The sequence below is a fragment of the Xiphophorus hellerii genome, chromosome 6, assembly GCF_003331165.1.
Source record: "Xiphophorus hellerii strain 12219 chromosome 6, Xiphophorus_hellerii-4.1, whole genome shotgun sequence".
Lineage (NCBI taxonomy): Eukaryota > Metazoa > Chordata > Actinopteri > Cyprinodontiformes > Poeciliidae > Xiphophorus > Xiphophorus hellerii.
The window spans coordinates 9335865-9360342 of record NC_045677.1 but is presented as its reverse complement, the minus strand read 5'-3'; the positions used below and the strand labels follow the sequence as shown (position 1 = coordinate 9360342).

The window sequence follows — 24478 nt, the reverse complement described above, 5'->3', positions numbered from 1 at the left end:
AGTATTTTTATTGTCATTTTGTTGTTGAAGTTTAATGCAATTGTCCCATAAAAACCAAAAACTGAAACAATTGCAAAACCCTGCATTTGTTCATATGTGTATACTAAAAAAAAAACATGTGTTGGTTCTTTATCATTTTTATCTATATTTACTAAGAACCATTGTTGAATGTCCAAAGAGTCGTTGCCTCAGTGTACCGAATATTGCAATACATTGAAGATGTAAAATCTTATCAAGTAAATTGTTTTAACATTAAATAGTCCCATTTAACATGAACATGAAAGATCAACAGGCAGATGTCTGAGCAATTCTTCGACACCTGAACACGAAAGGGCGTCTTCTAAAACTTCTCCTGGGTTGAAAAGATGCTGAAGAACCCAGCGCACAGAACATTCCTGAACAAACAGCCTCACAAAGGCCAAGAAACACAAATGACAGGTCAGGAAGAAAGTTGTAGAGAAGTCGAAAGCAGGGATACTCTACAAAATATTATCTCAAGCTTAGAACATTGTTTATAGTCAATCACCTACGTATGTCAAAGCCACCTAGATGCTTGATGCAGCTCTAGGAGAATCATTATGAACCATTTATGTGTCTGAATAAAAAGGCTTGATTGATTGAAGTATTGCCCTGCGACAGACTGGCGACCTGTCCAGGGTGTACCCCGCCTCTCGCCCGGAACGTAGCTGGAGAGAGGCACCGGCACCCCTCCCGACCCCATTAGGGACAAAGGGTGAACAGAAAATGGATGGATGGATGATTGAAGTATTCGTTTCTAAAAAAATCTATCTTTCACTGAAGAGTGGCACAAAGAAAGTCATTGTCAGGGAGTAACTAGAAGTTACATTTGTAATTTTCCACAAGCTATATTGAAGGCAGAAAACATGAGGAAGAAGCCGCCTCCTTATATGAGAGCGGTTTTGAACTTTTTAGCCTCCATCAATACATGATCCCCACTTAGGCTAGAAGCTAGCCTGGTAAAACGAAGCCCCTTGTACTACGCTTTGCTTCAGACAGAGGGTCCGGACCCTCTGATATTAAGATATGACAGCTTCCTGGAGTTGTGGACTATGCAGAAGTTTTAAGCTTTACTCAATAGCTAACACTTTTCCATGAGATATGTAATGCACCAGTTCAACGCTATGAAGCTTACCGGCTAACGCAGACGGAACGGCTTTTTTCACTTCCTCCGCTGCCATTGCTAAAACTACAGACGTGCTACAATTGTAAAACAATGCAGGAAATCAACATCATCGTTCATGACTTCTCCTGTTTGCTGGTTGGACCAGTAGAAATGCTACCAGAGGAATCCAAGTCAAAGGTAGAAAGCCCAGACTGAGCTGTAAAGTGAAATAATTGCACAGGCTAGCTGGCTGCACGACGCTGTGATTGTCTTCAACATGGACACAGAAGCTAATCAGAGTTTCGCTAAATTCAATTGAGCATCTGTGGCAAGACTTAAAAAGTTGTGACTCCAGACACTGACATAGTTGGCATTGCAGAAATGCAATGTTGTAAGTCTGCAGATGTGCAAAACTAGCAACCCCCCCCCCCCCCAAAAGACTAGCAGCTCTAATTATAGGAAGTATTCAAACGCACACCACACTTTTCAGGCTAGTAATTGCAAAGAACCTTGAAAACCATTGCTTTGTTCTTTCTTTTCACAATTATTAGCCCCTTCTTTGCTCTATTACACAAAATGCTCTGACGTTTGTGGTTGTGGCGACAAAATGTGGATCAGATAAATTCATCAGGTGATGCCGTGATAAAAAAAAAAATAGTCATTTCCGTATGTTCCTGTATCACAAGGTGTGAATGGACTTTGGCCACCAGAAATTGCCGTGTCTTGTGAGAGATGCTCCAAAAGGCACAACTCAGACAGAAGGACAGCAACACGCAAGTGGCTGCCTCGTCTTCTTCTTTGTCATCTTCCACTCCTCGGGTATGAGCTTTTCGTTGGAATTGTCAGATAATTGTTGTGTCATAAATGGTGTTGTAGCTGCATGCTTCTAGAAATTAATTTATACTGAACTTCTAAAGAGTTATGTAAATGTTTATTTATTTATTTATTTAAAGCAGCATAGAGCTTTGTCTTTACTTAACTTACTCACACCGTGTTTTTGGAAAGACTAAATCATTCGCTGTTTGTGCAGTGAGATGCAGCTTGATTTGCAGTGGAAGTGACCGAGTTTATAAACATTAACGGAGTCATATGACCGTCAGAGTCTGAGCCTGTTACAGAGTAACTCCAGTAAAGTTAAACCTCAGCTTTATGATTGATTGGTAATGCTTTTGGGGGGGATTTTCATTCAAGCAATCGATCAAAATGACATTGATCAGCTTTAAATGTATCAGCGCGTTGTTTGGAGCTGAGGGCATGATCGGTAGTAAAATGTTTGAACTCTTCTTTCCTCATTGGTAGCTGTTGGTAGAGACACTGCGATGGAGACGTTTGGCCTGAGGAGGACTCAGTCCCTCAAGAGTCTCTCCGGGACTCAGGAACGATCACGGGTCGCATCATCGACAGCAAACTGGAACAGGAAGTCTGTCTCCCAGCTGGTGCAGCAGTAAGTCCACACTCGGCGAAGACATTCCTACAATCCAGAAAATGTCAAAAAATTAATTTGCCTATTTCCCCCCACAACAGTTACCAAAGCTGTGCAGACCTAAGGACTTCAGAAAAAGCAGAGCAAGGATTTGAGGTAGGGCTCAAACGATTAATCGGATTAATTGATTATTGAAATTACTGTCAACTAATCTAATAAACAATTAATCGTTAACTGGAGTTAGAAAAACGCCCATCTGCTAAAAGAACAACACCTTCGAAGCAATAATTAAGCCAAAATTTTGAAAAAGATATATACATCTCACATTTAAGATGGAAAAAAAAAACCTTGTTTGCAAGGAACTTCCAGTCAAAACTCATAAATGCTACAGCTTGACTCTGTATTGGTTTCAGTCAAGCAGAAAAGCTTGAACCTTTCATATGTTGATGTTCAAAGTATTGAGCTGCGGATGCATCTTTTATTACCAAAGATCAAGTGATCACTAAAGGAATGCTATGTTAAAATAAACATTTTTAGGCAGTTAAATGTTTATTTTGTCATTTAAATAATGAACTGAATTAGTTGCCATTCCAATGCATTCCTAATATTGAATAAAAAAGCTTAAGTGATTAAGTGGAAAATCAGTAGAATGTGTCAATTTATCTGATCCAATTAATTGATTATCACAATTATCAAAAGATTAATCGATTACTAAATATGGTGCAGCCCTAATCTGAGGCTAGACTCTCATTATTGCGACCAAAAAAAAAAAAAACCACCTAAAAATCATTGCGTGTCTTCAGGAGTCAGTAACCTGTGTGGACAGTCGCTGGAGGAGGCTGGACAGCAGGGACTCTGGGAGCTCCTGGACTAATCTGTCCAGGAGTCGCTCCATGGACTTCCTCCCGCAGAGAGAGACTTCTGGCACCAGAGCTCTGCGGGCGCTGTTCGAGTCCAAGGCCAGCCTGCAGCAGGACTACCACAGCGGCCTTGGGCTGAACTCCCCGTCCACAAGCGTCGGTAAAGCAGCTGGAGACTGTCCTCTGCAGGACTGGAGGAGCTACAACACCTCTCCGAAGGAAAATACGATTCAGGTAAGAGACGGTGGCTGTTGAGAAAATATGGAGCTGGCCTAAACAAAGCAGTGCCTACCTATTATGCTCCCTGAAACAGGATAGTCTAAGCCACTCTAACTAACTATAAGTTTTATTTAAAAAAAGCCCAAAACTTTAGGCTTCGTCTTAATAGTGGACAGTAAGTGAGATCAGAACATGAATGACAGATTAACTACACTTCTTGTCCACCCACAGAGAACGACCCAGGTGGACGGTCGAAAGGCTCCGAATGGCCTCCAAGAGAGTTACAGACCCACGTCCAGACACACACACGGTGAGCGGAGCCATTTCATATTGTGTGTATCCTCACTGACATCCAAGAAGACAGACGGGATCCGTGTCTGAACCCCCTGAAAACCATGATTTATATGCATACCTGGGTGTGTCAGTGTGCAACCAGCTCCTTTAAAATACAGTTAATGTGTCTGTTCTTAGAAATATGGTGGCAATATGATAGCTTTAATATCTAGATTTACTCAGCATATCAAATAGATCTATGTTTAGATTTCAGCAAATACGTCACAATCCACCTTAGTGAGATTTAAAGTGTCATGGGGTGAGTCTTGAAAACGGTTGTTGAGCGGTGACCCCTGTGCTGTTTTCATGGGGAAGGGGGGAAAAGCTAAATAAAGACAAGGATGTTGTGGTGTAGGTACATAGCTATGAGTCCTGCACACAGGCTCAAGATAGGAGTGAGGCCATCGCCGACAGCTCTGTCTGCCATGCAGACCTTGGCCCTGTAAGCAGTGGAACTGAAATTGCTTAGGTACTCTGACGTCTTCGCCCTGCGATGTTGGTTAGTATGAGTAAGGGGAAGGCAGAAGGGTAGAGTGGGCATTTAAAGGCACGATGTGCTGTCTGAAAAACCAAAACATAAAAAAATTGGGATGTTAAAAATTCTTACCAACAACAGGAGAAACGTATCTTTATTCAGGACCTGCTGAAAGTATTCAGAATGTTTATTTTTATCTATTTTTTTAAAATCAATGTTCCACTTTTTAAATTTTTCACAACAAATTCTTTTAGCTATTCCTTTCCCCCCCCCAGGTTTGTTAGCATCTGGCTAACGATTTGAATTAGCTACAGACTTACAAGGGCCTAGTCAGTCGCTAACCAAAATACAATTCAATTCCATTGAAAAATAATCTATTGATCCCAAAGGGAAAATAAATGTTGTTGTAACTCATATTAATAAAAAAATACTCAGAGTTATTGTAGATGGTGATGGAAGCTCTCCTGCAGCAGTCTGTGTTACAGCGAATTTGAAGAAGACAGATTAAAAAACATTGTTTTTTTTATAACCTACTTCTATAACGTCTTCGAAATTCATATTGCTGTCCATCCCAGCCGACTAAGCTTGACCTATTTTGTAAAGAATAACTTATAAAAATTCCTCCTTTAGATCTGGGAAGCTGATAGGGTCGCACCCGGAAAGACTTGCAGCTGTAACTGCATCAAAAGCTGATTCTAAAAAGTGTCGACTCAGGGTGGCATTGTGTTGATCTGTCACATATAATGCTAATAAAATACATTAAAACTTTTGACTGTAACGTGATAAAATGTAACGAAACTCACAGAACGAATATTTTTGCAAGGCCCTGAATCTGTCGGACCGTTAGTACCCTCGACCACTCTACCAAAATAGAGCCTTCCGTGACTTCCCGTGTGTTATTTTAACATGCTCACCCGCATCCACCACACACACACACACACACGCACCCACACACCCCCCCCCCCCCCCCCCCCCACACACACACACACACACACCCCACACACACACACACATACGGTCCCACCCAGAGCCCGTAATAGTGGGTGACAATGTAGCTGTGGGGAAGGGAGGTGGTGGGGTGTCCCAGTCTATCAGTGACCAACAGGGGTGACTGAGTCAGGCCCGTAGCAGCAGCCAGCCCACTGTCCCAAAATAGCCAAAGTTGTAACACTGGGACAGATAAAAATCAGCTGTCCTCGAGAGCTCAGGACTAGAAAAGTTCAGTCAGCGGCTCGCAGGAAGAGAGGAGAAAGGCTAGGCGACACATCGCAGGAGCTTGAGCATTTAGATAGAGACACACGGGGAGGTGAACAAGGCTGGGCAGTGTTTCTGTGAGTATACGTTCAATTAGACTGAATGGGAGATGATGATAGACCGATGTGAATATGTACCAAGAGAAGTTATATAAAAGAAAAAAATCTTACTAGTTGTGTTTTTGTCATTTGGCCCAGGGTGCTGATGAAATATTTAGTGGGAAGCCGATTTGTCCGATTTCTAATGTGTGTTTTGCTGTATTTGGCCAGCAAATAAGGATTTCCTTCTCTCAGTGCATGAACCATATAACACATGTAAATGCAGAATCTTATCTCTAATTAGTTCATGATTGTTGTACTCCTCCTATTTATGAATACAAAGACTGGCATTAATCAGATATTCAGACGGGGTCTTTCAGTGCGATGCAATGATCAGCGTTTTGTGGCTAAATTAGAATCTCTAGTTGTTCCAAAACTTTTACCTGATTCTGATCTGTATGTAACTGTAGCTCTCAGTAGGAGCTGCTGCATAAGAAGATAACTGAACAATGCAGCGAAATATTTTTTTTTTCCTTCCTTTGTTGAATCATCATGAATTACTTTTTGGAAGAAGCAATGTCATACTGCTGTGTGAGAGCATTGCCTGTAAAACAGGGTTACTCTATAATTTTAAAAACAAGAAAAACATTTTGTTGTTATCAAAGGTTTAAACTATCTTCAACATCGCACAATAGCAACTAGCCCAGCCAGCATGCTTAAAATGCTAGCTGTGTTTGTCGCCTTGAGAATGTAGATTGCTACCATCAATTTCTATTACCACAAAAACAACGAAACAGGGCAAGTTTGCTGTTCTGTATCGAACCTTCCTGTTTTCTATTGAAAGTCTTGCTCTCTCAGAGATTGAATGAACTGCAGACATGTTGTAGAAAGTACAATTTCCCTTTAAATTTGCTGCTTCTTCCGAACACATGTGAAGCACCTCGCTATCTTTGAATCCTCATCCCTCAGTAAGAGCTTTCACATCTACATGTTTTAGGTCGTGGCTTTCTGTTGATGTTTATTTACTGTCCCAACCAGCAGGTTGATGTTACTGACAAGTTTTGGACCAGTTGGTCACAGAGTTGGGTAATAACTAGTTACATTTAGTCAGTTACATTTACTTGAGTAACTTTTTGGAAAAGAAGAAAAACTTGTAGGAGTGTTTTTACTATGCTGTACTTTTTACCTTTACTTGAGTAATTTTATTATGATGCATCACTATTTTTACTTCAGTAAAATTTCTGGATTACCCACTATTAGTAAGTTCACTGAATGAAGAACAAACATGTTTTAACCAAAATATCACCACAGACTTAAACACACATCTGTAGTTTTTGTTAAAGTTTTATCCTTTATCTTTATATTGAAAGAAATTCATTTAGAAAAAATGTTTCTTTTGCTTGATTTCGTTATTTTTGCAATCATGTCACCTATATGAATTATTTTCATTTTGGTCTTTAAAATACCAAAATTTCCACATGACTTTATAGTTTGGTCCGTATTATGATGTAATTTTAAAATATTAAATTATCAATATTTTGAACAGTTAATACTTCAGTAGGCGTTTTTTTTTTTTACCAAATAATTGTTTGGTCTTACTTGAGTAATATCTTCAATTGCTATTTTTACTTATATTTAAGTGAAAATATGTTGAAGTAATACTACTCTACTTGGCTATTCTTTCCACCTGTGGCTGGTCAACATTCATGGCCCAATTAGGCTGAAAGCTGCAGATTTGGTTCATTATTTGTAGATATCACCTTAAAGTAAGAGCAGTAAAACCCAACTTTGCTTATATTAATGGGAGCTACACAGTGATATGTTATGTATGTGTTAATTAGATAGTGAGGAATCCATCCAGATGAGCAGTTTTTCTTTTCCCTTAGTGTTAAGGATTTTACTGCAGTCTACGAATGTGGCAACAATCCTGAACAGCTGATGGCGGGGAAGGTGGTGAAGAACAAATAGCAACTGCAATTCACCGCCACTTGCACAGCTGCCAGTCGTCAACACCCACCCATCAATGTGACACTAATAGCTCCTTTCCATTCCCGGGGAAATGGCTGTAAAAATGTGGGAATCACATAGAACGTGCTCAGATTTCCTACAGTCCCTAAAGCCATCAAGCTTTTAATCTGTGTTGATTTGATACCAAGATGTTTTGTGAACACACCGGCGATGGGTGACCTCAGAGTTTGATGGACCAGGATTTCAGCATGCAAGGCCTTCGGTGACTTCATTCTTTCTGTCCACTCATGTATGAAAATGCTTTAAGTCCAGGATCGTGAGAGGCGCCAGCTCGCGGGTCCATCCTTTTGTCCTGTGAGGGCTTAATGGGTGACAAGCGAGGTGTGTTTCAATCTGGCCATTAGTTACACATGGGTGGTCTGTGCAGCACCCCCAGTTGTTGGACTTTAAACTTACGATGATGTTTGATCTGTTTCATTTAGCTAAAATCGTTGTTGTAAACACTTAAAGGTAACACTTTGAATTCAGATTTTTGAAGTAAGTTTCTGCTGAGAGTAGTTTCTGCTAGTTTTATGGAGCTTTATGTTGTTGTCACATTTTCATTCAACAGAAGCCAATAATTATGTATGCAGGAAGTGAAGCTAGGAGGTGGTGCGCATCCAAACATCGTACTGTGTGAAACATATAATGAAACATCTGAAGCAGTTCCGGTCAAAGTACAGACCTACCAGGAACTAAAACAGTGTAAAAAGCAATAAAATACACTGGATTACTTTTATATCCATTGTAAAGGTGGGTAGAGTATCCAGACATTGTACTCAAGTAAGAGTAGCACTACTTTAACATATCGTTATTCTTGTAAAAATAAAAACCAGCTGTCCAAGAGATTACTCAAGTATTTAGTAAAAAGGGCTTCTCATGTCCTGAGTAACTGATCAGTTTACATTATCAGATGGACCAAAATATAAAGTTATGTGGAAAGGTTGGTATTTAAAGACCAAAGTGAAAATAATTTATATGAATAGCATAAGTACAAAATAACAAAATCAGGCAAAAGGCAAATTTTTTACCAAATCAATTTCTTTCAATGTAAAACTTATGAAATTTGGAGGTGTGGGTCTGTGCCTGGCAATGCTTTGGTTAAAACAGGATTCTGGCCGCTTTCATCTAGGGAAATTACTCCCAGTATCCAGAATTTTTACTCACGTAAGAGAAGTGATACTTCATAAAAAAAAATACTCAAGTAAAAGTAAAAAGTACAATGCAATAAAAATACTCCTAATAGTACATTTTATTCCCAAACAGTTACTTGAATAAACGTAAGTAGCTACTACCCAACTCAGATCCATTGTCTGTTCTCTTTTTTGGGTTTTACACAGGAAGATAATTCATCCTCCTCCTTAAATAACCGAAAAAAGCATATTTGACAGTTTTCTAAAGGTTCATAAATTAGGTTTGCATGGACTGAGATCTTTCAAGACGTTGGAAGTACATTTTGGTCTCTGCCCCTACCAAACCAGTTTTAGCTTCAGGCTTCAGGTCCAACTAAACTACATTCATGCTAAGCAAAGGAGCCAAGAGAAGTGTCCACTGCAGACAGGATAATACTGCTCACTGCTTTTTGCAGGACCTCTCCTAAAAAAGCTTCACTATCTGTTTATCTCAGTTTGTTGTGTCTTTTCTTAAAGCGACAGGTTACAAATTCAGCTGTTGTGTTTTTTTAAAAAGTGAAGATCTCATTGTAATCTTCAGGTACAAAAACACGACTGATCTCATTTCTGGGATTCTTACGAGGTCAAGCCGTTGCATTCCTCGGGTCAGGTGCTAAACGTTTGACGTCAGAGAGAGCACGCTGAAAAATGCGCAAACATTCTGGGACACTCCAGCTGAGCTAGCAGTTGTTGTTTTTTGTCCCTCCTGAGCTCCATAGACAGTCCATGGCATGCGGTCCGGTGACGGTCTCATTGCTGGCATATTTAGGATCAAAGTCTTTAGAAGAAGATTTGCCTATTAAGAAATACTCCTATTTTCACTAAATGATGCAGAATGCACAAGCTTTTGTGAGTCCATCTGAAGCTGCAGCAGAGATTAGATGGATGCCTTTGTCACCGTGACACCGTGAGGGGAATCCAAAAATGAAACCTGTCATCATGAAACGTCTCACAGACCAGAGACACAGACTGTCGCCCGAGTTTTATCCAACTTTTAAAGTGGATGTCCAAACAACTAAACATCTTAATTCAAGGTGAAAATAAAGTTGATGGGTTTTTTTTCTCTGCAGATGATAAATATAGTCCATCACTGAGCAAAGGAGGCACTTCCACAGGACAATCCAGAGATAGGACATCTACTTCCTCCTCAGTCAAAGACAGACTGGCTCTATATCTGTCGAGAACAGCGGCCATTGACTCGGTGGGCGGCTCAGAACAGCCAGTGAGTTCCTGAAATGCTTCTCATTCCTCCCCATATAACAAGAGCACTGGTTCCAGAAGAGAATCATTAGAACAGCCCAATGATTTTAAAAAGTACATGTTTGGCTCACATTTATTGTGTTTTACTGTCCTGAGTTGTTCTTTTGTCTTCAGCAGGAATTCAGAGGAACTCCACGAACGAAGACTAAAACCAGCAAGGTAGTTTGTCGTTTAATTCGCATCTCTTATTCAGTAGTATGTTTCCTCACTAATGTGTGCTGTGTTTCTTTTCCCCGCATGACATATTAAACATCATAAGAATAAAAAATAATTATTATTATTTAATACAACAGAAAAGGTGTTTAATCACAAAGCATGTATGGCAGCTTTATTTTGCATGGGAAAGAAATATTGAATAAAAAGGCAAACTTAATCTGAAACTTAAAACCATAATAAGGATCATTTTCATATTTGGAGATTTTTTAATCGAATTATAAATTCTAAATGTACTTATCCGTCTTTCTGCAAAACCAGAAAGTCCAGAAAACACATTTGAACTAAATGTAAAACTAAACAAGTATATTTGTAGTTAATGAACCAAATATCATAAATAGGTAAATATATAACAGAAGTTTTCAACTGTCTTATGTAGCTTTACTAAAGAGACATGATACTAAGAAGACATCAGGTTACCCTTGAAATTTTATGAAAATGAAATTAAATGAAATTAAAATGAAAAACCGTCATACATTACATGGAGAGATAAAAAAAAAAAAAAAGAAAACCTTTTTGTCAAACATTTGCGTTGGATCCATATCTGATTTGGAGACCATCTGATCTGATTTGAATTTGGTTTAAATATCAGTGAGCTTTCTTTATTAATCTATGAAATAAAATGTGGGTGAAGCATCCATTAGTTAATGCACAGGTGTGAAACTGAAGGCCCAGGACCAAATCTGGCCCACCGTAGCTTTTTATGTGGCCCTCTAGACGCCACATTACATCAATAAGTCTGCAAAATTCACACAAAATCAACAAGTTTGCATATTTTCTTCTAATCTTACTGCAAGTTTTCTCAAAATTGGTCGAAAACATTGTATTGAAGTGTAATACTTCAATCCAATGTCTCAACCTTCAAGTTATAGCTGACATGGTGAGTAATAAGAAATGACATTCAACATCACATATTAGCACAAATATCGTAAAAATTCTAAATCTGTAATTTTGATTGCAACCCCCCCACTAAAATAAATCACAAAATTGTGGAGGAACAGCTATTTATTGATATTTTAACAGTTTAATTGGTTTTGTCAATATATTCTGGCCCTTTAACATTTAGATTTGATATGGCCCAAAATGAAAATGACTTTCAAACCCCTGAATTAATGCATTTAAGCCAAAATCTTTTATTCCCTCTGCATATATAGATTTACCATAATTTTTAACCGACCAAAAAGTTTGATGTCTGTCTGGAAATGAGACCGGCATCTATCAAAAGATATCAAAGTAAAGAGGGTCTTAACTAAAAAAAACAAAAAAAACCCATGATTTATCTTTGATTGTGAGCTCTATGGTCTTTGAAGTTGGAAGGACTTCATGTCATCACCCTAATCTTTAGCTCGCTCCCTAGATTCTAGCTCAGGTTCAGTCAGAAGAAACATGTTGGCAAAATGAAAAGATTAGCTGCCAGGGCTATATATCATTTCAGGCTTAACTATACAATAAAGAAAAGAAGAAAAAAAAAGTCTATTTTGGTCTCAAAACCTCAGATACGACTTACCTCCTGTAAGTCATATCGAATGTTCTGGATGTGTGTAAACTGTGCCTACTAACAACTGCTGAGTCTTTTCTTAACTTTGGTGTGATAGAAGATGGTTTGCTGTGAAAAACTACATATAAACATAATAAAAGGTAAAGTATGACTCCCATAACTACATATACATTCTCAATATATTTATTTGTAATACAGTTTTTGACGATTTTAATCCTTATACTGTTCCATCTGTCTTTTTATGTATTTCAAGATGGCTGATGCAGAAAGGAAAATCACAGTTTCACAACCATTTCATGAGGAAGATGACTTGCCTCCTCCTCCACCTCCTCCTGTCCCACCCAGACCCTTTGACTATGAAGGGCCAATGACTCTGAGTAGCCTCCCTTTGCCTCCACCTAAAGAAACCTTCTCCACATTCTACCAGCAACGGCAGAAGAGTGAGCTGAAGAGGCTCTACAAACATATCCACCCCAGCCTGCAAGCAAGTCTTGACGACGCTGTCGATGATGAGATAATGCAAGCAGTGCAGGCAGAAAACACTCAGGCAGCAGACGCAGCTTATCAGGGAGAAGTTCAGTCCATGAGGTGGATCTTTGAAAACTGGACTCTCGACAATATCGGAGATCCTCACGAAACTAAGAAACTCTTGGATACAGAGGAATTAAAAGGCGGAGACGTCAGAAGCACCTCTACGATGTTTGAGCACATCGACAGCACCCAACACATGGCGACTAAAAGACAAACGTCCGTCAGAGGGGATGTGAGAACGTCCACATGGTTGTTTGAAACCCAACCTTTAGATGCTCTAAGTAAATCCAAAGCTGACGAAGGTGAACTGGTAGAGGCCCTTCTGAAAGAACCCATTCAGTCTGGCGATGTAAGAGGGGCTCGACTTCTTTTTGAGTCCAAACCACTGAGCGACTTGGGCCGGTGCAATTCCATTGAAGACTGTAGCGTCCTGAAACTGAAATCTGAGCTTCAGGAGCAGAGAGGCGATGTCAGGAAAACCTTGAAGCTGTTTGAGACAGAACCTTGCTGTGCCATCAGAGACAACAGCGGCAATATCCACGAGATTAAATCCATCTGTAGGGAGGAGATCAATAGTGGCAAACTCAACACTGCCCGGTGGCTTTTTGAAACCCAGCCTTTGGACACGATCAATAAAGGAAGTGATGGAGTGAAAATCATCCGGGGTATATCGCTGGAGGAAGGGCACAGAGAAGGCGTCGACCAGAAAAGGTGGATGTTTGAAACTCAGTCGTTTGACACGATTACAGAGGTTTCAGGAGTAGATACGTTTCATGGAGTAGATGCCGGCAACGCAGGCGAAGCTAATGTTGTCAACAAAAAGAAGCTGTTTGAGACGCAACCCAGGGCAGCCCTAGGAGAAAACTCTCTGGAGAGAGAAGCAATCATTGGGGGAGATGTCAAGTCTTCAATGTGGCTGTTTGAAACTCAGCCCATGCAGGTGCTCAGTGACGGCTGCAAAGCGGGGCGTCTGAAGAAAATCAGTCTGTCAGCTGAAGAACAAGGGGAAGTGAAAGGCAAAAAGCTCATGTTTGAAAATGTCAGCTTTCAAAAGAATACTTTGTTTAAAGAACAAGAGATTGAAAAGGGGGATGTTACGGGGTTCAAGCAACTTTTTGAGACGATCCCCTTAAGTCAAATTGCTCAGCTGGAACAGCAGATGGCTGAGAGGCAGGAAACCAACAAGGCAGTGATGGAGACCAGCCCTCTATATGCAATAAAAGATAGTTCTGGAAACCTTCATGAGGTCACGACAGTCAGCCGGGAGGAATTCATCAACGGGAAAGTCAAAAACTACAAGTGGATGTTTGAGACCAAGCCTTTAGATCAGCTGGGAGATGGAAAAGATGTTGAGATTATCAAAGGCATCACCAGACAGGAGGACACTACAGGTGATGTTAAGACAGCAAAGTGGCTTTTTGAAACCCAGACCATTGATGGAATCCACTGCAAATTCAATAAAACAGAACAAAGCTCTTCGGCTGAAAAGGAGTCTTGCAAAGGCGATGTCAAGACCTGCAAATGGTTATTTGAGACACAACCAATGGATATGTTGTATGACAAAATGAGAAAAACCGAGGATAAAGACGCTGTCGACACAGATGTCAAGTCTATGACTTGGCTTTTTGAGTCACAACCCTTGGACACCATCAGAGATGGTGAGCCGAACAGCTTGAAGCTGTGCAGCACTAAGAGGGACTCTGTCAAACCAGAGGTTGCTGTTCAGACAGTCAAGCATCTATTCGAAACAGAAACTTTGGATCGGATAAAAAAAGAGTCAGATGCAGAACAAAACTTAAGATGCATCAGCCAGGTCAACTTTCAGTCAGGAGACGTGTCACGTGTCAAGGAACTTTTTGAGTCCCAATCCCTTGATGAAATTGGGTCAGAAATCATGTTAACAGCTGAGGGACAGAAGCAAGGTGAACACGTTGAAAAAGGTTCAGTGCATAAAGTTACATGGATGTTTGAGAACTGTCCTATGAACCAGATTAATAGAGACCAAGATGAGCATGGAGTAAGCATGGAGGCAGTTGGAGTTCTTGAGACTGGAGATGTTCAAAACAAAAGGTTCGTCTTCGAAACCTCTTCACTGGACAAAATCCAAAAGGAACCAATTGAGGAGAAGTCAGTGTCAGTGCAAGACCTTATGGGCAATGTTGATGTGAAATCCAGCACCATGATGTTTGAGTCTCTGCCTCTCTATGCCATCAGAGACAAAGAGGGGCAGTTTCATGAAGTGACCACTGTCAAAAAAGAAGAGGTCATGAGTGGTGATGTCAGAGGGGCAAGGTGGATGTTTGAGACAAAACCACTCGACGCCATCAAGACGGAGAATGAAGTTTATGTGATTCGAGCTGTTACACAAGAAGATGTCAAGAAAGGGGATGTAAAATCAGCCAGATGGAAGTTTGAGACGCAACCTCTGGATTCGCTCACTGAACGAGATGAACCTCCTGTTTTGGTCACTGAAGACTTTGGAGGCAGCAGTGTCCAGCTGAATAAACAAATATTTGAATCTGAGCAATCGAACAAAAAGTTTGTGAGAATGGTTAGTGTCACTGATGTGCAACGGGGCGATGTGAGGACCTCCACCTGGCTTTTTGAGAATCAGACCCTCGACAGTCTGAAAGGCGAACCTCAGGAGCAGAGTCCAGTCAAAACAGTCCACAGAGAAGACAACCAGAAGGGAGATGTGAAGCGCTGCACGTGGATGTTTGAATCTCAGCCACTGGACAAGATCAAGGAGTCCAAAGATACTTTAGCACAAGCCACCGAGGAGATACCCAAAGCTGATGTGAAGTGCACTACCTGGCTTTTCGAGACCACGCCTCTGGATAAAATCACTGCCAACAGTGTGGCTGACACGCTTTCATACCTGTATGAAATCAAATTTGTCCACTCCAGTGGCATAATAATAGAAGAAAACGAAAGGAGGCATGTTAACATGGCAAAATACCTCCTGGAATCCAGCAAAGGTGTGCAAATTCAAAAAGAGGACATTGTTGCTGGCAACATTAGAAACATCATGTTGCAACTTCTGCTCAAACCAACAATCAAGCCACAAGTTACTCTTCTGAGAGAAGTCGAAAAGGGTCAAATCAACACCACTGTGGTGGAGCTGCCAGTCTTTGAGTCAACGACAGCTGCCAACATTGAGCGAGATCGAAGGATACAAAACATTGCTCAGATGATAGATGACTTGCTTGTTCAGGACAAGAATTTCAAAAAGGGAATTATAATGCAAGAGTCTGGAGAGGAAAGAGGAGAAATGTCCGTTTTTTCTTTAATCTGCAATAGTGAGATGAAAACTGAGAGTCATGTTATGGAAAGGGGAGATGTGAAAACTACAATCGGAAATCTCTTGGCTACTGCCAATAATCAGAGAGCTGCAACATTGTGTAGAGTGGATGAAAATGAAAAGGGCAATGTGAATTTATATAAAAGCTGCATTGAAAAGGGAGACCTTCATTACTTGAAGAGTCTTCATACTGAGGAATCTGAATTTGAAGCTGCTTGTGGCCTTTGGGTGAAGGAGCAAGTTGAAACAGTTCAGGGGGGTGTGCAGGAAGCAAAGAGAAACCTCTGCCAGCAAAAAGAGCAGGTTGAGAGAACCGTTTGTGATGTTTTGCCAGGAGATGTAAAGAACACCAAAAAGGTTTTCTCATCTGAGCCCTTTGTCAGTGTCGATTGCTGTATTCCAAGAGAAGAAATAATCCCAGGAGATGTGTCGTCAGCAAAGCAACAACTGGCTGCAAAGCAACCAGTGATTGTGGATAAAGAGGAAGTTGTACCTGGAGACATTAAGGCAACAATGGAATCATTAGAGCGTGCAAAACAGCAAAGCATGAGTGTGGAGAGGGAGATGATTAAACCCGGGACCATCTATGAAATGGACTTGTCAGCTCATGGTCCTGTAGACGAAGGAAGCCAACCACAGAAAGAAGTGATTGTATCTGGAGATGTGAGAGCAGCTAAAAAGTCCCTTGAAATGGCCAAGCAGCAAAGTATGCAGGTGGAGCGGGAGGTCATTGTTCCTGGAAAAATATATAATCTGGGGGTGTCGGTGCAGAAGGAAAGCTCTTCGACTGTGGCACAATCTACATGTTCGTCTTCCTCAAGATGCCAGCAAAACAAGACTTATCCACAGGTCAGTGATGCAGAGAAGGATCAGGAAAGCCACATTTCCTTTGAAAATTGTCAACCAAGTGCAGTTGTAGTCAGCAATTGTGCCCAGCAACCAATGCCTTTATTTGTAGGTTGTGATTTTAATGGTCAGACAACTGAAGATGAAATAGAAGAAGTCATTAGAGGAGATGTGAAGGCAGCCATTAGGTCTCTGCAGAGTGCAGCAACAGAGCAGAGGTTTGTAGATAAGGAAAATGTTGTGAGAGGAAATGTGCAGCTGGCTTTGGAGTCTCTTGAGAAATCTAGTGTAAATGTATCCAAGGGAGACTATAAAGCTGCAATGATATACAGGAATTCAGGCAGGACATGCCCAGGGAAGAGCAAGACTGTTCACAATCAGTGTGTTGTGGTGCCTATTCCTTTATCTGACACAACATTGTCTCCTTCAATTTCAGTAACCTGTGAAGGACAGCCAAGGAACCCAACACAGTTTTCACCCCATAACCCATTAGCAAATGGACCCTCTATATTACCCAGCTTGGAAAGAGTAACCTCACCTCCACTCATAGCAGAGAGCAAGAAACCAAAGAATCACAAGCCAGCATTACCACCAAAGCCACAATGGATAACAGTGGAAGCAGCAAACACCTCACCAACTTCTGCTCCCAAAGTCATCTGCCCCATTGACGACAACGTGAATGCAGAGGTTTCTCCAAAACAAAGCCAGCAGTTTCCTATTCAATCTACAGACATGCCAAGTGAGGAAAGGAATGATGGAAGAATGCAGAGAGATGGTGATGAAGCACAAGGCTCACATTTGTCAAATGAAGATCAGCCAATTCAGTCTAACATTCAGATCGATAACACAAAGCTCCAAACGCCACTCACGGAGAGGAAATCCAACATTCATCTAACAATGTCCAACAGTGACAAAATGCAAGTAGAAAGAAATGTGATCCAGAAAATAAATGCAGCTGAGGAGATTCAGATGTGCATGAAAAGTTATGCAGAAGATGGAAAACAGGAGATGAACATGAGCTTGAGGGCTGCTCTTAAGAACTTTGGAAAAAAGGACAGAGATGATTTGGACAAAAGAGTTTTGCCGTCCAAAAAGGTTAAAGTGAGTTATAATAATAGTAGTGATCCCAGGCAAACTGGCAATAATTTGCCTCAGCATCATGAACATGAGCTTAGCCTTCCCAGACATCAACACAAGACTGAAGTGGAAACATCACAAACTAATACGACAGGCGAAATAAATCATTCACAGCAAAATGACCTACAACAAAACAAGCAGGAACTCTGGGATAACGTTGTTTTACGAGAGAAGAAAGTAAGAGAGACCAAGGAGGAAAGACTGCAAAGACTTTCAGTCCACAAAGATGAGATCATGAAAGAAAATGCGGAGACCGCCATGGAAATCTTTGATAATCTGAGGAAACGAGAAGAACTCAAAGGAATCCTGTCTCAGGTGCAGCAGATCGAAGGAGAGCAGTGCAGTGTAGATGCCACCTCCCTGAAGTCATTATACAGCAATGTCCCTCCTTGGATGGTCACGTCAAGAAATGCCAAGAAATGTAAAAAAGAAGAAAAGAAAGTTGCAGAATTACAGGACGATGATCTTGAAAGCATTTCCTCAGTTGAAAGTGCGTTTGAAGATCTTGAGAAAGCTAGCAAGGAGATAATGAAGCTGAAGGAACAGACATTAGCCAAACTTGTTGACATTGAAGAAACAATCAAAAAGGCACTGTACTCTGTTTCCAATCTGAAATCTGAAGCTGACATTGCAGGCTTGTCGGGACTCTTTGACGAATCTTTGAAATCTGAGCAACATTTTCAACCCGCCAATAGCATCAAGAAAATAAGCATAGTGTCGAGCAAGACCAATCCAAGTCCTAGAAGAGAGTCACCAGAGGAGCCCCAAAATGCAAACAGTAAGCCACTTATCAGACAGTCCTCCTCTCAGTCTTCACCATCATTCATCTCCATTCGCTCTGCAAGGAAGCCTTCTGAGCAACAAAAGCCAACCATGTCGACATTTAAACCAGACACAAAGAGTGCTCCGGGTGGCTGCCATGATGCAAAGCAAGATCTGGATTCCTCTGTTCTCGAGTCATCAAGTAGCGGTCCCAGCCAAGAACGCAAAGTCAGCGTGCTTGAAGTAAAGGCTGTTCCAGAGCAAAATACAGGAATAATTGGCACCAAGACTGTTAGCGAAACATACGAGGAGAGCGACAGCTTCGGCAACGTGTTTGTTTCTTCTGTGACTTCTACATTTGTAACTAATCAGCCCGATGGCAAAACGTCGGCTTTGTTTGAAGTAGTGGGAGGTCCTGCCAGGTATGAAGTGACGACATCGCCTTTAATGCAAAGATCCGGGCGTCCGTTCGAAGATAAAGTGTTGAGCAATGCCAAGCAGAATGAAACAGTGTTTGTAACATTCAGTCAACCGAAGCTAAATAAATAAATAAGTGACTCAGTCCTGTAAATTCAGGAGACTTATTCCATTAGGGTGTGTATGTTGTATTTTCATGAAAGAATTTTGCCAAGTTTATTACAACAAAAATGTTAATTTTTAATAGCTAAACATTTGTTTTATAGTTGTTTTAATTTTTTGTACTGTAACCACCTGATAAAGTACCTGTTATGTTTGTCTATTAAAACTAATAATAATGTACTTTTTGATGTGAAAATTGTCAAATAAATTAAAGTTTGAGAAATGGTAAAAGGACTTTTTATACTCCATAATTAGGAAACTAATTAATAAAACAAGATTTTAAATAAAATGGGAAATGAAATGACAGTGACAATGTTAAATTAATATTGTTGAAAATTATAAATATTAATTTTTGTCACACTGTATAATCAAATTAGTTGGGAAAGCTCTTATTTTTTGGATGCAACAAATAAGAATATTTACTGATCATTTTGGCAGGATCCATCCTCCATATCAGAAGGTCCCAAAACTGAAGCTTAACATAAAATACGTACTGGCCATGACGCAGAATGAAAAACATTAAGGTATTTAGGGTTGGGATATTTATCCCTTACATTTTAACAGGTATTATGCCGTGTATGTCAAAAAACTTAAATGCTTCAAAGGATACTTAAAAAAACAAAATTTTAAACGCCAAACTATTTTAATCAGTAACAAATAGGACACATTCAAATCTCAAGATCAGCACAATACGAACTGCATAAGTTACATTTTTCTAATCAAATAAAGCTAGAAGATATGTAAATATTAAATCCTTGCTGTAATCTTAGCTAAATGAACAAGATTTTAAAACGTACCTGACAATGAGCAACAAATAAACCCCTCCAGAGTTATAATAAAATAATCAAAATCTAGTTTTTCTTTTCCTTTATCTAACCAGATAAATCCCACTGAGATCTACAGTAGATCTCATTTTCAAGAGGGACCTGGGCAGAAGTCTGCAATACACAGCAACCTGGTTACAAAATAAAACTAATTGGTAAAATATAGGTTATTTTACCTAAGTAAAATAAAAACTGCAGAAAAATGACTTCCCTTTTCAAATGTTGATTACTTTTAACCGAACTTAGCAAATTGTGGGCCTCCTTACGATTGAGATCGTGTTGTGGAAACTAATACTTATCAGTTCACAACTATAATTTAGCATGACTTCCTGTATCTCTGCCTGTAGCCTCACATTCTGAGCTGCACTGTTTGGAGCGGGTGGCTTTCATTGATCCACAGATACAAGCACTACTTAGTCTAGTAAACAGATAATTTAAAACGAATAAAATAATAACTGGTGGCTGATGCAATTAATAAATTTGCCTGAACAGCAACAACAAAATCTCTTTTTTTCAGCGCATGTTGCTGATGCGTGATTACTGCCGGACCTCTAAAATCAAAACATGACTTTCATAAAGTCTTTGGACAACACAAAGTTACCTAAAAGATCTCAAAAAGCAACACAAAGTTTGGTTTGGATACATTTTTCCCAATAAAATTGGTGTTTAAGAGGGTTATTTTTGCATTTATCATTATCTCTATGATTATCAGAATTAGTTTGATGACCTGAAATATTTCGGTGAGACTTAAATAGATGACCAGAAGACCTCCATTAAAGGAACCGATATGTTTTGACAGCACTCTTTACAGCAGCAATGGATGACTGGAGATGTCTCCATAATTCTGAACCTTCACTGCAGCTGCGATCTCGTATTGTCTCAAGAAATGACTCAGACCTTTGTGTCACTCAACTCATCATATTTTATTATTTAAAATTTGCCCAAACCTTAAGTCGCATGTTCATCAGACACTCCTGAAATGCTTCTAGCAGTCTCACTGGTGTGACGTCTGACATTTTCCAATGTGTCTCTTTGATCCGGAAGAAATCTTAGAGTGTCGTAAGTGCAGCGTTGACCAAGGCCAAACACAAACATGCAACATAACTTTACTGTAAAAGAAATTATGTTTTCGTCATCACAGTTCCGGTCACCTGCCAACGAGATGTGTTCTGCCTGCTTGACACCGGTGTACCCGGTGGAAAGAATGGTGGTCAACAAGCTAACCCTGCACCACAACTGTTTCTGCTGCAAGCACTGCAAGAAGAAGCTCAGGTGAGACACATCTTACTATAAACCTGCTAAAAAGAGTCCTCTACAATCCTTTATAGCTGGCCGTCATAATAGTAACAGCCAGAGTAAGAAGGATTAAAAAAAACCAAACATTAAACTATTTTTTTGTTTGCATTGCAGCACTCACAACTATTCATCCCTTTATGGAGAGTTCTACTGCATCTCCCACTACCAGCAGTTGTTTAAGAGAAGGGGGAACTACGATGAAGGATTTGGGCACACACAACATAAAGACCGCTGGCTTCACAAAAATACAGGAACAGATGAGCCCGATGCCAAAGCCACGTCCAAAATAACCAAAAACAACTTAAAAACGCCTGCTGAGCTGCTCAGTCCGACGGCTGGCATAAACGAGCGCAAGGATAAGAGTGTTGCTGATGTTAAGGGCAAGCTGAAAGTAAGATGGCCTCCAGAGAGGAATATTACCAGGGCCAATCCAACACAGCTGACAAATGCACCAGTGCTGAAAAATAAGGCGCATGAAGCCGGCAAACCGGCTACCGTCGGTGAATCAGAGCGTTGGAGGAGTGACAAACCTGACTATAGGAGAGAAATGACAAACACAGCAGGGAAGGGACAATCTAAGACAGTAAATTTGGTCTCAGCTAAAAAGTCGCCTCCTGGGAAACCAGTGTCAATGAAGGATTCAACAAAAGCAGCCCAAATCTCCATCCCTCCAATGGAGCGTGAAATTCCTTTGCGCACCTCTGTGAAAAACCAAAGAGCAGTTCAGACAAGAGTGGTGACCTTTTCGAAACTGAACAGCAGTCCAGTTTCTAACAATCTGGAAGCCTCTCAAAATAAAGTTCGGAAATCTGTCCGATTTGCTCAGAAGGTTGACGTGGCTTTGTGCGACCAGTCTAGGCAGATCGGTTCTGGAGCTGAATCTGAAAACCCCCCAGAGCAATCAGAGCAAAGCCTTACAAGTAGCTCCCAGCATGAAACAGAGACCAATGACATGGAAGTAGATTCTTTAAGCAATGGACTTGAAGAAAGTAATGGAACCCCTGAGATGACTCTATGTCAAGACAACAGAGACCCAACAACTGAACCAAACCAGGAGTCCAATGTTGATGTGGAGACCAGGCAGGAAATGCCACGAATGGATGATGTAACTCTGCCAGAAGATGTGGAGGAGGTCAAAGGCTCACTTGATTGTCAAAGTCACACAGACATATCCAGTTTGACTGAAGATAATACAACACAACATGAACCATCTGAGAAAGCAGATGTTGCTTCAATGGGTCAGGTCAGCACATGTGGTTCTGAGGATCTGAATGGTCCACAAAATCCTGCGGGACATGTGACCGAAGAGGAGGCCAGTCTTGAAATGAATGAAAACCAGTTGACAACAGCCAGTTCGAACAGTGAGAAAGAAAACACTGCAATTCAGAAGAAGGCTCTACCAAGAACAAACTCAAAAACCAAACTAGGATCCTTGTCCAAAGGAAAGAGTCCTTTGACGAAGCTCTTTACATCAACTGGTAACGACAAAGCAACAAGAGTAGAAACAAAGGATGCAAAGAAAACTGATGTGAAACCTGGTGGTGGACTGTTTGGAAGACTGTTTCAATCATCCTCTGACGCAACAAAAACACCTGCACAGCCAGAGGAACATACCAAAACCAATACCGCTAATGAGACAGCAGAGATGGAACCAGAGACTAAGACGGAAGAGAATAAGGGGGAGAACATTTCTGAAGTTGCACCTTTGGAACCAGAAGCTCCAAATCAGACAAGCTCAGAGCTTTCTGAGGAAACTATCAGCACATCTATAGAGCAGGTCAACTTGTCCCAGGAATCCATCAAAGAAACCAGTGAGGATCTACCAACTCCAGAGAAAACTGATGAAAACCCAGCCTATCAAGAATCAGATTTAAATATCACTGCAGCTACAGATCAGTCTGCAAGTGATCCAGAAAAACAACCTGAAATCCTCCTTACTGATACGAATTTACCAAACCCAGACCCAGAAGAATCAGTCATTGAGTCGACACCTGAAGGAAGCAGTGATGAACATTTAACTCATCCTGTTGTTGATGATAACTTCGGAGAAGTTGTGAGTTCAACCCAGGCGGGTGAAGGATCCATTCAGATAAGTACCGACGAATCTTCTCCAAATTCAGACAAACTGCTTGACGCACCCGATGAAACGGGAGGAAACCTGAGCAGTGAAACGCTTTTCAGCTCCAGTGCTGAAAATCCACAAGATCAGACCAACTTCTTTGATTTGTCTGAGTGCTCCAGCCTGGCAGGTTCCTCCCCTCTGAGTGCCTCAGCTGAGACTGCTGCAGCTCTTCCTCATGATTTCAGCTTGATGGACACTCAGCTGCTGTCAGCTGAGACAGAGGCTTCCCTCGTAATGACAGATCCACCACCTGACCCCGACTCAGCTTTACTCTCCGTAAAGCAAGAAGACAACCCGGACCCTTTCAGTGGAGTCAACCAAACAAATGACCAGATTGCTGACTTCGACATATTCGGCTCGAGCAACGATCTCTTCTCTCAGCCTATTCTTTTCGACGCGCCTGACCCAAATGGAGAAGAAGTTTCAACAAATCAATTTTCTGCCTTTCCTGATGACATCTTTGGAGTTAGTCATACCTCAGACAGCACAGCTCTGTTTCCAGTGCAACCAAACATCTCCAACGTTTCTAACTCACTGAACGATTTGCTCGGATCTGACGCATCGTTCACTGTCGCTCCTCCCACTCAGATAGATCTTTTTGCTGGAGACATTTTTGCCACAGATGCACAGTTACTCGCCGTAGGAGAACCAAGCGATGCTGATGTGTTTGGAGATAATCTGTTGGTCTCTGAAGGCAACAACACTGAGCAGAAATCAGAAAGCAGCAGCTGGATGGACGATTTGCTTGGGTAATGTCGGGCTTTTGTTTTGACTTCCGTTTACAGATCCGACCCTGGCAAGCCAGTGGATACACATTATGAACAAATCAACTAAATTACATATTTTTACCAAATTCAATCAGATTAGAATTTTTTTGTTTGTTAAGTACTCTTTCAATAAAGAACAATTTATGTACATATTATATTATGGATAACGTCAAATGATTTGCAGGAAGATTTTTTTGTTAATAGATACAAACGTAAGAAAGATTTAAGAGAAGATATATGAAAATGTATCTTGTAAATGAATAGTCCTTTCTCTGAATGTATTCATCAATGACTTGTGTAATAAACGTTCAAATGTATGAACTATGACATGGTTGAGTCATTTTCTAAGTTTAACGTAAATAGGATATATTTATCTTTTTTTTTGGTTGAGGGGGCAGGGGTAGGAAATTTTTATTTGATTCCAGGTAAACATAAAGA

The 24478-nt window shown here is 40.6% G+C and overlaps 1 protein-coding gene across 4 annotated transcripts; it reads left to right on the top strand.

Annotated features, from left to right (window-relative positions):
• Positions 1-1800: 1800 nt before the first annotated feature.
• On the top strand, positions 1801-19262 carry xirp1 (xin actin binding repeat containing 1). 4 transcript variants are annotated; one of them, XM_032565768.1, is made up of 9 exons: positions 1801-1942; positions 2423-2567; positions 2648-2702; positions 3350-3640; positions 3857-3935; positions 9975-10126; positions 10279-10323; positions 12129-16556; positions 16990-17132. In XM_032565768.1, exons 1-9 carry the CDS (start codon positions 1816-1818, stop codon positions 16990-16992), a joined length of 5325 nt encoding a protein of 1774 aa, XP_032421659.1. In that variant the 5' UTR covers positions 1801-1815; the 3' UTR covers positions 16993-17132. The 4 variants fall into 4 exon arrangements, with proteins under 4 accessions (XP_032421659.1, XP_032421657.1, XP_032421656.1 ...); XM_032565766.1 differs by having other exon boundaries at positions 10282-10323; positions 12129-19262; XM_032565765.1 differs by having other exon boundaries at positions 12129-19262.
• The last annotated feature ends 5216 nt before the right edge of the window (positions 19263-24478 follow it).

What these genes read in the sequence shown, in the direction of transcription:
- xirp1 (XM_032565765.1), top strand. Translation starts at nt 1,816, where the DNA reads ATGGACTTTGGCCACCAGAAATTGCCGTGTCTTGTGAGAGATGCTCCA. An exon ending in CGAAGGAAAATACGATTCAG is followed by an intron (nt 3,641 to 3,856) that starts GTAAGAGACGGT and finishes GTCCACCCACAG; the next exon opens with AGAACGACCCAGGTGGACGG. An exon ending in CACGTCCAGACACACACACG is followed by an intron (nt 3,936 to 9,974) that starts GTGAGCGGAGCC and finishes TTTTCTCTGCAG; the next exon opens with ATGATAAATATAGTCCATCA.